The 16,150-nt window shown below is 40.4% G+C and overlaps 1 protein-coding gene across 1 annotated transcript in view; it reads right to left on the reverse strand.

Annotated features, from left to right (window-relative positions):
- Positions 1-2,096: 2,096 nt before the first annotated feature.
- Positions 2,097-16,150, reverse strand: part of TMEM132D (transmembrane protein 132D) — a gene marked incomplete at its 5' end in the record, with an annotated part of 1,395,909 nt that continues 1,381,855 nt past the window's right edge. Inside the window, 3 exons of the mRNA XM_040419668.1 lie at positions 2,097-3,275; positions 12,989-13,180; positions 15,852-16,122. Of these exons, the coding sequence (XP_040275602.1) occupies positions 2,097-3,275; positions 12,989-13,180; positions 15,852-16,122 (1,642 nt within the window). The remainder of the gene's footprint in view (positions 3,276-12,988; positions 13,181-15,851; positions 16,123-16,150) is intronic.

Genomic DNA, 16,150 nt, shown 5'->3' on the forward strand with positions numbered 1-16,150 from the left:
AAAACAAAAAAGAAAAAGAAAAAAAGAAAAAAGAAAATAATGAAAATAATTATTTTTTGACAAAAATATCCTTTGTAAGAAAATAAATGGATTTTTTTCTATATATTATTTACAGCGAACATAATGAAGGAAGAAAGAAGTAAGGAACAAACTAAAGTGAATTTAAAGGAACTCATATGTTTTTGTTTTAACACTGATTGGTGGGTGTGGTTTTCTGTGTGATGTCATTTCTCTGTGTTTGGGCGCTCTATTTAAACATGAAATGTTCTTTGTATGAAGATAAGTCTGAGGAAGTTGCGGCAGCACCGAAACGCACGCGTCACTTATTGCCTGTACATGTGACTGAATAAATACAAAGAAAGAATTATCAACAGCGAGTGCCGGTCTTTTTCATTGATTATATATATATATATATATATATATATATATATATATATTTATTTATTTATTTATTTATTTTTTATTTATTTTTCTTTAGTAACTGGCCATGTAGCTCTATAGTGTAGTGGTTAAGATTCTTGGTTGTAATGTAGAAGGTTGTGAGTTTGAATCCCGCCAGAAACTTTTCAGAAATAAAGGCTAAATTAGATTTAAATACACTGACTCCATGTATGACATAGCTATATATGGAGTCAGAGCGGGGACTCCTAGGCCAAACTAGAGTCCCGACACCTTCCCCACTTCAGAGCAGTGGGTGCCTGGTTTAATGCTCGGGTTCTCCCATCTGTAGAGCACCCGAGCATCGGGAAGTGTTCTACTTGAGCACCAGAGCACACAAGCACTTTGGTGCTCGACCAACACTAGTGCCTAGATCTAAATTTGGGGCCCCACTTTTCAAAAACTCCTAATGGAAATAAAGGTATGCAGGAACACCTGGGTAGTGGGTCCCAGGAACATATATCACATGGCACAGGAGAACAAGGACACTGTATTCCTTATTTTATTTTATAAGGCTGGAGATGGATGAATTGGTTAAAAATCTATTCTGGACCAATTCGGTCAAATTGATTTCTGTCACATAGATTCTACCTGAAACAATATTACTATAATTGGCCTAAAAATCTGTGCATGACTGAGGACTCCTAGGACTCATAATTTTTCTCTCTTGTTTCTCACCTTTTTTTAATGAATGTTTATATATTTTTTTTTATGTTGTATTCTCTCGCAAAAATTCAACCAATAAAGTTAATTTGGATTTGGATCTACCTTCAATTTAAACAAAATTGTTCTGTTATTTGAATCCAATTTAGTTTAGAATTGATTTTGCTCATCTCTACTGGCTAATACATACTTCTTACTGCCTGGCCATTGTGGGAATGCCAGTATTACTAGTTCATCCACATAATATTAATTTCATAATTGTCATTCATAAAAAAACTAACTTCTGTTGGTAAGGACTTCCTCGGGAGCATAGACAGTCTATGGACTGATATAAATGTATATTTTGTAAGTATAATAAATTGCATTATTTATTTGAGGTCCCATCAGCTTTTCTTACATTTCTTTTTTTTACAGAAACAAAACATTTTTTGCTACTGACTCTATATTGCTAGTCAAACATGTACTGACTGTTCTAGTAAATGGTCAGTTGCTAAAGGAGATAGCAACAAATAGCACAAACAGGTAACTTTTTGTCTGCATAAAGAACATTTGAGGGAGATTTATCAAGATTAGTACAAAAGAGAAGTGAGAGGTTTTCCACACCAACAAATCAGGTCACTGTTTTCATTTTCCATTTCACCTCTGAAAATTGAGGGCTGAAATGTCATTAATTGTTATGGTCTGCCTCCACAATTTTAGTTCCCACTACTAGTCATAAATCTCTCCCATTGCATTGTCCTTTGGTTTTTTGAGTAACAATGAATTAACAGGTTCCCCTTGTTCTGTTATCTTCCACTTTAAGCACTTTGCTTGACACATTACATAAAATACACACATTTTAACCAGACTTTGTATTACATTAGTTGTGTTCTACCCTGTAAAAGTCTGTGTAAAAAGTTTGTTTGTGCACTTATTGACTTTTATGGTAGTTGAAATCCAGTGAGACTTAATCTTGTATGACAATGGCTAAGTACCTTGATGCAAAAGATGTCTCTTCACACATTTTCATGTAATCTTTCCATATAGTTTCGGAGTTCTTTGCATTCCCCCATGTCTATGTCTTGGCAAACCCACTTTATATCATCTTCATTGTTTACTAACATGGGGTTAATATTTGGGCAACTATCATCAGAAGGAATGGTGGTAAAAGTAGTAAATTTTACACGTTTCCTTTTAGAGGTAGGAGAGGTGGCAGGCTCACCCTTCTGTTCTTTCCCTTCACTGATGGATGTCTCTGCAGATCTGAATGCCTGTCCATTCACAGTTTTACAAGGATTTGAAGTTATTAGATATTTACTTTCTGCAATATTACTTACTCCCCTGTCTACAGCTGTAATGCATTCTTCAGGCTGCAAAGGGAAATTTATATTATTTTCCAATATTTCTGTCCGATTTGTAAGCCCAACCCAGTCGTGTGAATGTGTCATGGCCTCTTGTTCATCCACAGGGACCTGTTTGTGTCTATACTTTAGTGCAAATGTCACACAATTTATGAGAAAGACAAGTATGGCCAGACAAAAGACTCCTAATAAAGCATACATTCCAATTTCCAAGTCACTTAAACCTCTTGTATTTTGAACAAGATCATTTTCTTCTGTTTCTCCATTGTTACCAGGTAGATCAACCTGTGCAGGAAAACTAGTGAAATCCATAGGGATGTTTGGAAGTTGACTGTCATCATCTAACAGACTTTCTCTCTCCCTCTTCTTACTTATTTGGGCCTGGTCAGTGGTAGCCCTATTCATGTTCTGGATGTCTCTCTCCATGGATGGTGTACCAAAGTAAGTAATGTCAGGTGTTGCTCTTTCCAAGGAAATCTTCTGTCTTCTACCAGTAGGACGGTTTTCAAAATGATTCCTGTTATTCACATTTCTACTGTCACTTCCATTGTTGTGACCAACTTTAACACATATATGTCCAATACCCACAGTAAGTATGCTTTTGCGTTTAGACTTCTGACATAACTCGCTTATCATGAGCTCTACCTTGACCAGAGCCCCTTGTCCTTCTGCAATGGCTGAAAAAACTGGCCATTTGGATTTAGAATCCTGAGACACTAAAAAAACTTTCTCATTCAAAGATGTCACACTCAATGAAAAGTCGTTTGAGTCGTAAATATCCAGGGGCATCACTGTACCATCACTAAATTGGATCCAACAACTGATCTCTACTTCCTGTATAGAGAAGAAGAAAATAGAAATTTCAGCAAACAACAGATAAAAGGAAGAAAATATTTTCATAAAGAACATTTTATGCTGTAATAAATTGTAAGCTACTGGGAGGTGAAGGGCACAAATTCAATTCTAAGACATAAAAACACTAGTTTAAATTTCTTGCAAATAAAATGTTTTTTTTTTTCCTCACTAGTTCTAAAAAGACAATGAGTCCCTGGGGCGATATGGATTCGACTTTAACAGCGGAATAATAAAGTGACTGTCAGAAGACATTATTATATGCTGACTTAAATTATTGCAGTTAGATATTTAAATGGAAAAGAATTGTGTATTTCAAAAAATATTAATTTAAAGTTTTCTCTGATTACTTGTAAGAAATTATAAATTGCCATATGTAACCTTCAGGAAGTAGCAATTACAACAGTTTTTTTTTCTGTTTCATAAACTATTTCACATTTTATTTTTGTGATTTTGATAAAAAGTTGTTCCTGGGAGATATGGAACTGAGCTCTGTTTATTGCTTCACAAAATACTTGATCAATGATTCATGTTTAGGAACATAAAATAGCAAATGAAAACGCTTTACGATTTATGATGAGCTATAAAAACTTCTCTTTATTTTATATAGTCAGGTTTAGACTTCTGTACAGGATTTTTTAAATAAATATTTTCTAGATTCTGCATAAATTATTTTTATTATGCCCTAACATTTACACATTTAAATGCTGGCTGGTGTCATATAATGGCATTTAAAAGCTATATACACCTTTGGGGGATATTTTTTCAATTGGTCTCTATTAAAAATATTCAGTCATTCTGTCCCAAAGGGTTACATGTTTTTCTAGCTGTGTGAATCATACCTTTTACTTTCACTTTGTGCAGGTCATCTAATAAACCTTATCTCTAAATTACTAAAAGATCATAAACAATTTAGCCATAATCTTAAAATTATCTTATGAGATAATGAATTGCGATATAATTAGTGTTTATAAGAACAGAGACCAGAGACAAGGAGCCCATCAGCTAAGCTGCCTGATGGGACAGAATGAAAATTCAGATCCTGCTACTAGAGAAACTGAAGGCTGCACAAAGACAATGGTTCAACATTTTTAAATGAAGACCAATTGAAAAAATGATTTTTAGCTCATATTAGTACAATGCAATAATAAAAAAATGCCCCAAAGGTGTTCATAGTCTTTAACATCCACTCATTTTCTATAAAATGAGCCCCCACTTAACTAAGTATTAATAAAGCACTTCAGTGTTCAGACATGTTTAAACCATTCATTGTCCTATAAGCTATCAAACACTGGTAAAAAGACATGCTTTTGAATGCTAGCATGTAGACCTAAAAAAAAAAATTACGCTTTCCCATGACAACCTATCCACAGAATAGGATGTAAGTATCTGAGGTCCCTGACAATCACTAGAATGGGGACCTGGGCTCCCTGTTTGAATGTAGAAGCAGACATTAATGCATGCCCACAGCTCCAGCAAACTATATGGGGCTGCTGGACATCTCTGGCAGTCCCATGGGGTTGAATTGAGTGGCGGATACAAATTTATATCTGCCGCTCCATTCAAACAGGGAACATGGGCCCTCTAAAGTTACAAGCAATATACAGTTGCAAGAAAAAGTATGTGAACCCTTTGGAATGATATGGATTTCTGCACAAATTGGTCATAAAATGTGATCTGATCTTCATCTAAGTCACAACAATAGACAATCACAGTCTGCTTAAACTAATAACACACAAAGAATTAAATGTTACCATGTTTTTATTGAACACACCATGTAAACATTCACAGTGCAGGTGGAAAAAGTATGTGAACCCTTGGATTTAATAACTGGTTGAACCTCCTTTGGCAGCAATAACTTTAACCAAGCATTTCCTGTAGTTGCAGATCAGATGTGTACAACAGTCAGGAGTAATTCTTGACCATTCCTCTTTACAGAACTGTTTCAATTCAGCAATATTCTTGGGATGTCTGGTGTGAATCGCTTTCTTGAGGTCATGCCACAGCATCTCAAATGGGTTGAGGTCAGGACTTTGACTGGGCCACTCCAGAAAGGGGTATTTTCTTCTGTTTAAGCCATTCTGTTGTTGATTTACTTCTATGCTTTGGGTCGTTGTCCTGTTGCAACACCCATCTTCTGTTGAACTTCAGCTGGTGGAGAGATGGCATTAAGTTCTCCTGCAAAATGTCTTGATAAACTTGGGAATTCATTTTTCCTTCGATGATAGCAATCCGTCCAGGCCCTGACGCAGCAAAGCAGCCCCAAACCATGATGCCCCCACCACCACACTTCACAGTTGGGATGAGGTTTTGATGTTGGTGTGCTGTGCCTCTTATTCTCCACACACAGTGTTGTGTGTTTCTTCCAAACAACTCGACTTTGGTTTCATCTGTCCACAGAATATTTTGCCAGTACTGCTGTGGAACATCCAGGTGTTTTTGTGCAAACTGTAAACATGAAGCAATGTTTTTTTTGGACAGCAGTGGCTTCCTCTTTGGTATCCTCCCATGAAATCCATTCTTGTTTAGTGTTTTACGTATCGTAGATTTGCTAACAGGGATGTTAGCATATGCCAGAGACTTTTGTAAGTCTTTAGCTGACACTCTAGAATTCTTTTTTACCTCATTGAACAGTCTGCGCTGTGCTCTTGCAGTCATCTTTACAGGACGGCCACTCCTAGGGAGAGTAGCAGCAGTGCTGAACTTTCTCCATTTATAGACAATTTGTCCTACCGTGGACTGATGTACAGATAGGCTTTTGGAGATACTTTTATAACCCTTTCCAGCTTTATGCAAGTCAACAATTCTTAATCGTAGGTCTTCTCAGAGCTCTTTTGTGCGAAGCATCATTCACATCAGACAATGCTTCTTGTGAAAAGCAAACCCAGAACTGGTGTGTGTTCTTTATAGGGCAGGGCAGCTGTAGCCAACACCTCCAATCTCATTTCATTGATTGGACTCCAGTTGGCTGACACCTCACTCCAATTAGCTCTTGGAGATGTCATTAGTCTAGGGGTTCACATACTTTTTCCACCTGCACTGTGAATGTTTACATGGTGTGTTCAATAAAAACATGGTAACATTTAATTATTTGTGTGTTATTAGTTTAAGCAGACTGTGACTGTCTATTTGTCACGGATGGTGTACAGGAAACAAGACAATGCAATACAATTAATGACTCACTGGATCCACAACTAAGGAACAAAAGGGAGACCCCTACATGAGACCTGCCACTCTCCCTAATTGCTCAGCCTATGCGAACACCCCAAAGGTGGATGGGCGCATATCCACATACCTCGGCTATCTAATACCTGAAGACCCTACAATAGTGAGGGGACACGACCACCGGCTCCCTACACAAGACACGGAGGGAGTCAGGGTCACCTGAAAATCCAGCAGACAGAAAATCACAAATAAAGGAACAGCACTTATCTTGCAGAGGACTGAGGAATAGAAACAGCATGCACACACACTCCAGGAAGTTGTATAAGCCGCAACCTATTGCATCATGGGGAGGAACTTAAAGGGAAGCAATCAGTCCAACTGCATGACAGCTGAGATAGACTAACGAGATGAGGAACTTAACCAAGTCAAAGAAACTCAAGGAGGAGGATCTGGAAAGCTCCTGTCAGAGCTTCTCAGCTGTCTAGTTGTGACAGTACCCCTCCCTCTACGAGTGGACTCCGGACACTCAGGGACCACCTTCTCAGGATGGGACCTATGGAAAGCCCTCATGAGACGAGTGGCCTTAATGTCCATCACTGGGACCCACATCCTCTCCTCAGGACCATAACCCTCCCAATGAACGAGGTACTGGAGGGAACCGCGGACAAGACGAGAATCCACAATCCTAGAGACCTGAAATTCAAGATTTCCATCAACCATAATCGGAGGAGGAGGCAAAGGCGAGGGTACAATAGGTTGAACATAAGGTTTCAATAAGGACTTATGAAAAACATTATGGATCTTCCAAGTCTGAGGAAGATCAAGACGGTAGGCAACAGGATTGATGACAGACAGGATCTTGTAAGGCCCAATAAACCTAGGACCCAAGTTCCAGGAGGGAACCTTCAATTTGATATTCTTGGTAGACAACCACACCAGATCACCAACATTCAGGTCCGGACCAGGCACACGTCTCTTATCTGCCACACGCTTATATCTCTCACTCATGCTCTTTAGATTATCCTGAATCTTTTGCCAAATAGATGACAAAGACGAGGAGAATCTGTCCTCATCAGGTAAACCAGAAGACCCCTCTCCCGAGAAAGCCCCAAACTGCGGATGAAACCCATATGCACCAAAAAATGGTGACTTATAAGAGGACTCCTGACGACGGTTATTTAAAGCAAACTCAGCAAGGGGGAAAAAAGAACACCAATCCTCCTGATTCTCCGCCACAAAACAGCGCAGATATGTCTCCAGATTCTGATTGACGCGCTCTGTCTGGCCATTCGACTGCGGGTGGAAAGCAGAAGAGAATGACAACCGAACCCCCAAGCGAGAACAGAAAGCCTTCCAGAATCTGGAAACAAACTGCGTGCCCCTATCAGAGACTATGTCTGAAGGAATACCATGCAATTTGAGAATGTGGTCAATAAATGCCTGCGCCAGCGTCTTAGCATTGGGCAAACCAGGAAAAGGGAAGAAATGCACCATTTTGCTAAAACGGTCCACCACCACCAGAATCACAGTCTTCCCCGAGGAACGAGGCAAGTCCGTTATGAAGTCCATGGACAGATGTGTCCAAGGACGGGAAGGAATGGGTAAGGGAAGGAGAGGACCTGATGGCCGTGAATGAGGGACTTTGGCACGAGCGCAAGTCTCGCAAGCTGCCACAAAACCCTCAACCGACTTACGAAGCGCAGGCCACCAGAATCTCCGAGCGATGAGATCCAGTGTGGCTCTTGCCCCCGGGTGCCCAGCAAGGACCGTATCGTGGTGTTCCTTAAAAATCTTGAGTCTCAAAGCGAGAGGCACAAACAACCTCCCAGGAGGACAAAGATCAGGAGCCTCTGACTGGGCTGCCTGCACCTCTGCCTCCAATTCAGGAAAAAGAGCAGAGACCACCACACCTTCAGCCAAAATGGGACCCGGGTCTTCAAAATTCCCACCTCCCGGAAAACAACGTGACAGGGCATCTGCCTTCACATTCTTAACCCCAGGGCGGAACGTGACAACAAAATTAAACCTTGAAAAAAACAAAGACCATCTGGCCTGTCTCGGGTTCAGACGCTTGGCTGACTCCAAGTAGGCCAGATTTTTATGGTCAGTAAACACGGTAATAGAGTGTCTGGCTCCCTCTAGCCAATGGCGCCATTCCTCAAAAGCCAACTTGATGGCCAACAATTCCCTATCTCCCACATCATAATTTCTCTCTGCGGAGGAGAGTTTCTTCGAGAAAAAGGCACATGGTTGCCATTTGGCAGGAGAGGAACCCTGAGACAAGACCGCACCCACCCCTACCTCAGAAGCATCAACCTCAACTATGAAGGGTAACGAAATATCAGGTTGTACCAGGATGCGAGCGGAAGCAAAACTCTCCTTGATATTAGAAAAGGCCTTACACGCCTCTACCGACCAGGAAGAAAAATCGACCCCCTTTCTGGTCATATCAGTGAGTGGTTTAACAACAGAGGAATAATTCAAAATAAATTTCCTGTAATAATTGGCAAAGCCCAAAAAACGCATCAGAGCCTTCTGATTCTCAGGAAGCTCCCACTCAAGCACAGCGCGGACCTTCTCGGGGTCCATGCGAAAACCAGAAGCGGAGAGAAGAAACCCCAGAAATTGAATTTCTGGAACCGCAAACACACATTTTTCCAGTTTCGCGTATAATTTATTCTCCCGCAGGATGAGCAAGACCTGACGTAAGTGTTCCTTATGAGTCTTGAAATCAGGAGAAAAAATTAAAATGTCATCCAAATACACTAATACAAATTTTCCCATTAAATGATAAAAAATGCTGTTCACGAAATGCTGAAAAACAGCTGGGGCATTCATCAAACCAAAAGGCATAACCAAATTCTCAAAATGGCCCTCAGGGGTATTGAAAGCCGTCTTCCATTCGTCTCCTTCTCTGACCCTGACCAGGTTGTATGCCCCTCTTAGGTCTAATTTGGAAAAGACTTTAGCCCCAACAACCTGGTTAAACAGGTCCGGGATCAGAGGAAGCGGATAAGGGTCACGAATAGTGATACTGTTCAGCTCCCTGAAATCCAGACAAGGTCTTAAAGAACCATCTTTTTTCTTAACAAATAAAAAACCAGCGGCAACAGGTGACTTCGAGGGTCGTATGTGTCCTTTTCTCAGACTCTCAGAGATATAAGCACGCATAGCGACCCTCTCAGGTTGGGAAAGATTGTATAAACGAGATTTAGGCAGTTTGGCGCCTGGGATGAGATTAATAGGGCAATCGTACTCCCTGTGCGGGGGCAAATCCTGAACTCCACTCTCAGAGAAGACATCCGAAAATTCAGAGAGGAAAGATGGTACAGTCTTAGTAGAAACCTCAGAAACAGATGTCATGAGGCAATTCTCTCTGCAAAAGTCACTCCAACCATTTATTTGCCTCGCTTGCCAATCAATGGTGGGGTTATGTTTAGTGAGCCAGGGTAGCCCCAACACTAGAGGAGTAGGCAAACCGCTAAGGACGAAACATGACACATCCTCAACATGAGCATCACTCACAATTAAACGAATATTGTGAACTATGCCCTTTAATGATTTCTGAGAAAGTGGAGCGGAATCAATAGCAAAAACAGGAATATTCTTTCCCAAAGTGCATACCTGGAAACCATGAGTTATTGCAAATTGATTATCAATGAGATTGACAGCTGCTCCACTATCCACAAAAATCTCACAAAAAATGCTCTTGCTCTCTAGCGCCACCCTAGCAGGCAGGACAATACGGGAACTACAAGCAAACGGAAAACCTTCAATTTCCGCCTCAACTGTGCCAATAGTAACAGACGGAACATTTTTTAAAGATTTTTTCCTTTTTGTTTCTTTATTACTCCCAGAAGACTGCCTGAATCTCCTAGAGGGACAAACATTTGCCAAATGATTTATACCTCCACAACAAAAACAAACCCTCCCATGCGGGCTGAATCTTCTATTGTCAGAGGCAATCAACCCCAGCTGCATGGGCTCCTGCTCAGAAGGGGCTGACAGCGACTGAGACCCCTGCGCACAGAAAGAGACCGCTGCACTGTCCCGGGACTGAGTATGACAGGAAGGAGAGATCTCTCCTCTCTCTCTAAGACGCCTGTCAATACGAACAGCCTGAGCGTTACCCCTGAGCAGCGATATAATGATCCCCACCCTCCGTTCTTCATCACCAGAGGAATGGGGAAGAAGGCGAAAATGGAGTTTGCAAGCCTCTCTAAAACGCACAAAATACTCACTACCCCCCGGAGAACGTATCCGGGAGCGAGATCTTAGGCTCAGAACAAACTCCATGAACGCAAGCTGAAACGGTCACTTGAAACTGAGAAAAAGTCTTACGGAGATCAGCTACCTCCAATGAAAGACCCTGGAAGCGCTCAGCCAAAAGTGAAACCGGATCCATGCTATAGACGGTTTTGGCGGCTTATAATGTCACGGATGGTGTACAGGAAACAAGACAGTGCAATACAATGAATGACTCACTGGATCCACAACTAAGGAACAAAAGGGAGACCCCTACATGAGACCTGCCACTCTCCCTAATTGCTCAGCCTATGCGAACACCCCAAAGGTGGATGGGCGCATATCCACGTACCTCGGCTATCTAATACCTGAAGACCCTACAATAGTGAGGGGACACGACCACCGGCTCCCTACACAAGACACGGAGGGAGTCAGGGTCACCTGAAAATCCAGCAGACAGAAAATCACAAATAAAGGAACAGCACTTATCTTGCAGAGGACTGAGGAATAGAAACAGCATGCACACACACTCCAGGAAGTTGTATAAGCCGCAACCTAATGCATCATGGGGAGGAACTTAAAGGGAAACAATCAGTCCAACTGCATGACAGCTGAGATAGACTAACGAGATGAGGAACTTAACCAAGTCAAAGAAACTCAAGGAGGAGGATCTGGAAAGCTCCTGTCAGAGCTTCTCAGCTGTCTAGTTGTGACACTATTGTTGTGACTTAGATGAAGATCAGATCACATTTTATGACAAATTTGTGCAGAAATCCATATAATTCCAAAGGGTTCACATACTTTTTCTTGCAACTGTATGAACAAGCAGGGAGGCAACCTAAGAGGCCGATTAGATGATGCCTATTCCCCTCTGTCTGGGTAGATGGACAAGATACCAATGTTTGTTTGTAACTTGGCACTGCTAAATTGGAACATAATGTAACATATAGACTTTTTGTTTTATCTTGATGATTACCATATAGTAAAGCAACATATACTTTTTAATTTGCTTTTTACTATAACAAGGACAGATTTTAACCCCTTCCTGACTGTCTGGTTTTTAAACAGCAGACATCCGGGGTTAATGTGTGCAATCGTAGATAACACCAATCACAGACATTTAAACCCTCAGATGACGTGGTCAAATGTGGCCAAAGCATCTGGGTGCTGAAAACCTGGGAGCTCTTCACTCCCTGGTCCTGAACTGCTCCCCCACACTGCGATTGTGCGAATCGCTCACTATCTGTGATAGCATGGGTTTCTCTGAGGAAACCCATGCTATTGCAGTTGTAGTTCCTATGGAGCCCTGCAGGTGGCAAAGGCAAAATGCATTGCAATATATGGGGGAAACAATTCCACCACAATTAGAATAAAAAGAAACAATAAAAAATAAACATCATAAGCTTTGTGTATCCAAAACATAACCGTATTTATCAGTACAGTTAACTTCGTAACAGAAAAAAACAAAAAATGGACGATTCATTATTTTTGTTGTGTCACCATACCAATTTTTTTTTATAAAAAGTGATCAAAAAGCTATACATACTCCAAATGGCATCAATTAAAAGTATAGATTTGCACTGCAAAACGTGAGCCCTCATACAGCTCTGTAGACATCATTTTAAAAAAAGTTATGGGGTTCAGAATATGGCGATAAAAAGAAAACGTTTTTTTTTTTTGTCAAATCACAAGAAAAACTAAATAAATATGGTATCGTTCTAATTGTACTAAACTGTAGGATGAAGGTAACCATATCAGAAGCTGCAAAAAAAACAAACCTATCAAACTATAGCAGAATTGCATTTTTTCTAATTCCACTCCATTTGGAACTTTTTTGCAGTTTCCTACTATATTGTAAGCAATATTAAGTTCTGCCATTAGAAAGTAGAACTTGTCTGGAAAAAAGAAAGCCCTCATACAGGGATCCGAGAAGGCAGAGAGGGAGTGAAAAAAGGAAACACAAAAACTGAAAATCTTCAGGGGCTGACAGGGGTAAGAAAGCACTTGTATACAGCATCTAGCTTTTCTGAAGATCAAATCTCTTGTTTAACTCTGAAGAAGAAAAAAAACAGCTGATAATTTTTAAGTGCAGTGGAATGGTGTTTTATTTCAAGAAAATCCATTTAAGACTTAAAATGCAAAACATGCAAAACAATAAATATTGCTTATGCATAATATGAACCTGCAAAAAAGTTTTGGATTAAAAAATACTACAAAAGAATCATACAGTGTATAACATGTGATGTAAATAATCCAAAATGCATCAAAAAACATAAATGGAATACCTGTTTTGGGGAACTAAAATGCTCTTGTGCTATTGTAGTTGCATAGATTGCCCTGTTACTTCCAGGACTAAGCTGAAGAGAAAGTGAAAGGCCTGTCACCACCTGGATCCCAAGGTCTGTGATGGTCACCTTTTCATCTACTACCATTACAGTTTTCTCTGCCAAAATGGCATCAGAGAGTGGGGAAAGTATCTATAAAAAACATTAGATGACTGTAAGCATTTACAAGTCTTCATTGAGTATTACAGTATTACAGTACATACAAAAACCAGTGAAGTTTCCATGTTTGGAAGGTTTCAGTGCATCATATAAAACAAGTGAGATGATACTCAATATTTCAGCACATAGTTAATGGGATACATTTTAAATAATGCCTATAAGGGAATTTATTAAGACGGGTGTCTCTGATGATATTAATTTTAAAGCACACTGATGTACAATGAAGCAAAATTGTTAAAGCCTCTGTCACCATGATCAACCCTATTAAACCAGGTATTGTTCTCTGTAGTGTTGACCATGCTGAGTAATACTGAGTGAAGCAAAGTATCCGAAGTGAAATTTGGTGCAAAGCTTTGGAAAACTTTGATTCTAAACAAATTCAAATTTCCTTGAACTTCATGGTAACAAATCAGTTTTCCTAAAATGGTGGCTGCACTTTTTAGAAAGTAAAAGTAAGAGTAGAGGACACAAGCCCGGGAACGCAAGATCACCCATGACGCAAGATCACCCAGTCAGCCAATCCGCAGGTAGCCATTCCGCTGTGATGTCACAGCTAGGCAGAAACCTTGGCATTTTGAGTGGGCTTATGCCTTTTGATCAAAATGTACACTAATGCCTCTTGTACAGAATGCAGTATGGGGGGCTGTACACTAATGCCTCTTGTACAGCATGCAGTATGGGGGGCTGTACACTTTAATATAGCGCTGAGAAGCGAGTTAGATCAAAGCTTAGCATTGTGGATGTGCGATCCAGTTCAGTTCTCCTCCCCCAGATTACTATTTGAATCTTTCTTCTTTATTACTGGTATCAGCACTCCTCCCATTCGGCACAGGTGGTTTTAATCACAGAAGTCTGCATATAAGTAGTCATTGACCTGTAGCTCCTGATAGAAATGGACATGTTGTGTTAGACAACTGTTCACATGGTGCAGTACTGCGTGGTGGCCTTTGTTTTTGTGGTGCTGTGCTGGTGGGTTGGTGGGACCCAGTGCCATGGGTGGGGAGGTGCTGTTTGACTCCTGGGTCCCACCGCCTACTAGGGCAGTGCCGCTTTGTCACCGCATTGTCGCTGCGCCTTTTTGTCAGAGTAGGTCCCACTCAAAGATGCGACCTTGGCGTGGTGAGTGGGCTTATGCCTTTTGATCAAAATGTACACTAATGCCTCTTGTACAGCATGCAGTATGGGGAGCTGTACACTTTAATATAGCACTGAGAAGCGAGTTAGATCAAAGCATAGCATTGTGGATGTGCGATCAAGTTCTGTTCTCCTCCCCCAGATTCATAGTTAATCTGTTCTGTTTGCTGTAGAGTTACTGTGCGTCAGTATTATAGGCCACTGTGTACTTTTAGACAGATTGGCTTGGGTTTACCTGATTTATAGTTATTTTTGACAAATTGATTTGTAACTAATCAAATTTCTTGTCGCACTTAGGCAAAGCTGCTGAATCAAAATTTTCTAAACTTCGCTTATCTCTAATGTTGAGTAACCCTCTCTAGGGTTAGACATGCAGACAGACATATATTTTTACAATTTATGTAAATTAGGTTTTTGAGCACCAGGAGGCTGGCCATATGGCTATGAGCACTGCTAGCACAACAACTGCTGTTCTCTCTATACGCCTGCCTCCCCTTTGAATGACAAGACTGCACTTGGCATTTGAGCAGGGGATCTGATGAGATTGGATGAGCTTGAAATGACATGCTCATCAAATCCACTGTGCAGGCGCCGAGACCAGGCCTCGGTGCTGCCATGAAAACTCAGCGATAGACAAGATGTGCAGCCCTGACACTCAAAGGGTAGTTATCCAAATATCAAATTTACATAAATTAAAAAATTAATATATGTCCACAGTTATTAACCTTAGAGAGGAAATAAATATATTGTTTTACTCAGCATGCCCAATCCTACCATGCAATATGCCTGTTTTAATAGAGTTGATTATGGACAGAGGCTCTTTCTTAAGCACAAGCCTCTTTTTCTGGCACATAGTTGGGAGATCTGTGTGCCTGAAAAAGAAATTGACTCCAGCAAGGGAGCTGGTATAGGTTTCTGGTGTAATTTATGCCAGTTTTCTGGTGCATATATTGGTAAATAAGTCAGGCTATGGAGGTCCCTCCCTTGGCTTGACAACTTCCACCCATGCCCTTGCAACTTTTGTAAAAGAGAAAAGGATGGATTAAAATGTCAAAATGTCAGTTTTCTGGCATATCAGATTAATGCATTCACCCATACGTGAATTACCGGTAGGCATGTACTATAGAGAACTATAAAACTCAATGGCAAGCGTGGCATAAGAAATTGCTAATTAAGTTGCTCACCATATTTGAGGAATAGTTTGTGACATTTCAGTTCTCCCATCATTTTTAAAAAGTAGTGAAAAATGTGGGTGTAGATTTCCATTTCTGGTGCACAGAGAGCTTGAAGATACAGCAATTTATTAAAAAGCTTGTGCCACTTAATAAATTTGGTGCATCTCACTCCAGTATCTTTTTTTTTTTTTTATATAAGACTGACATATGAAACACCATTCTTAGTAAATCTGCCCAAAAATCTGTATATGAAAGCATTTCGCAATATTCATGTATGATGATTTATTTTTAATATTATTGAAATTGTAGGCAATGTCCAAGTAATTTATTATTACCTGTAAAGTTGTCATACCAACTTCTTGCCCAATTAGAGTCTGCCCTTTGAGACTAACAACATTAGACTCATCCATTTGGATAAATTCAGTTATTAAATCTGTGATGTCCACTTGCCAGTCAGATCCAAGCAGGTACTTGATTTGGCCAGGAGTTTCTGAAGACTCAGCTATGAACTGTGTAAGAACCCGTAGGATGGCATGTTGATATTGGAGAGTACAGCCTCTTCCCTTTTTGTCTTCATCATCGTCGTCATCATTGTCCCTAGCCGGTCTGGAAAATGATTATATAATTAGACTTT

This window comes from Bufo bufo, chromosome 2 (genome assembly GCF_905171765.1).
Source record: "Bufo bufo chromosome 2, aBufBuf1.1, whole genome shotgun sequence".
NCBI classification, from domain to species: Eukaryota; Metazoa; Chordata; class Amphibia; order Anura; family Bufonidae; genus Bufo; species Bufo bufo.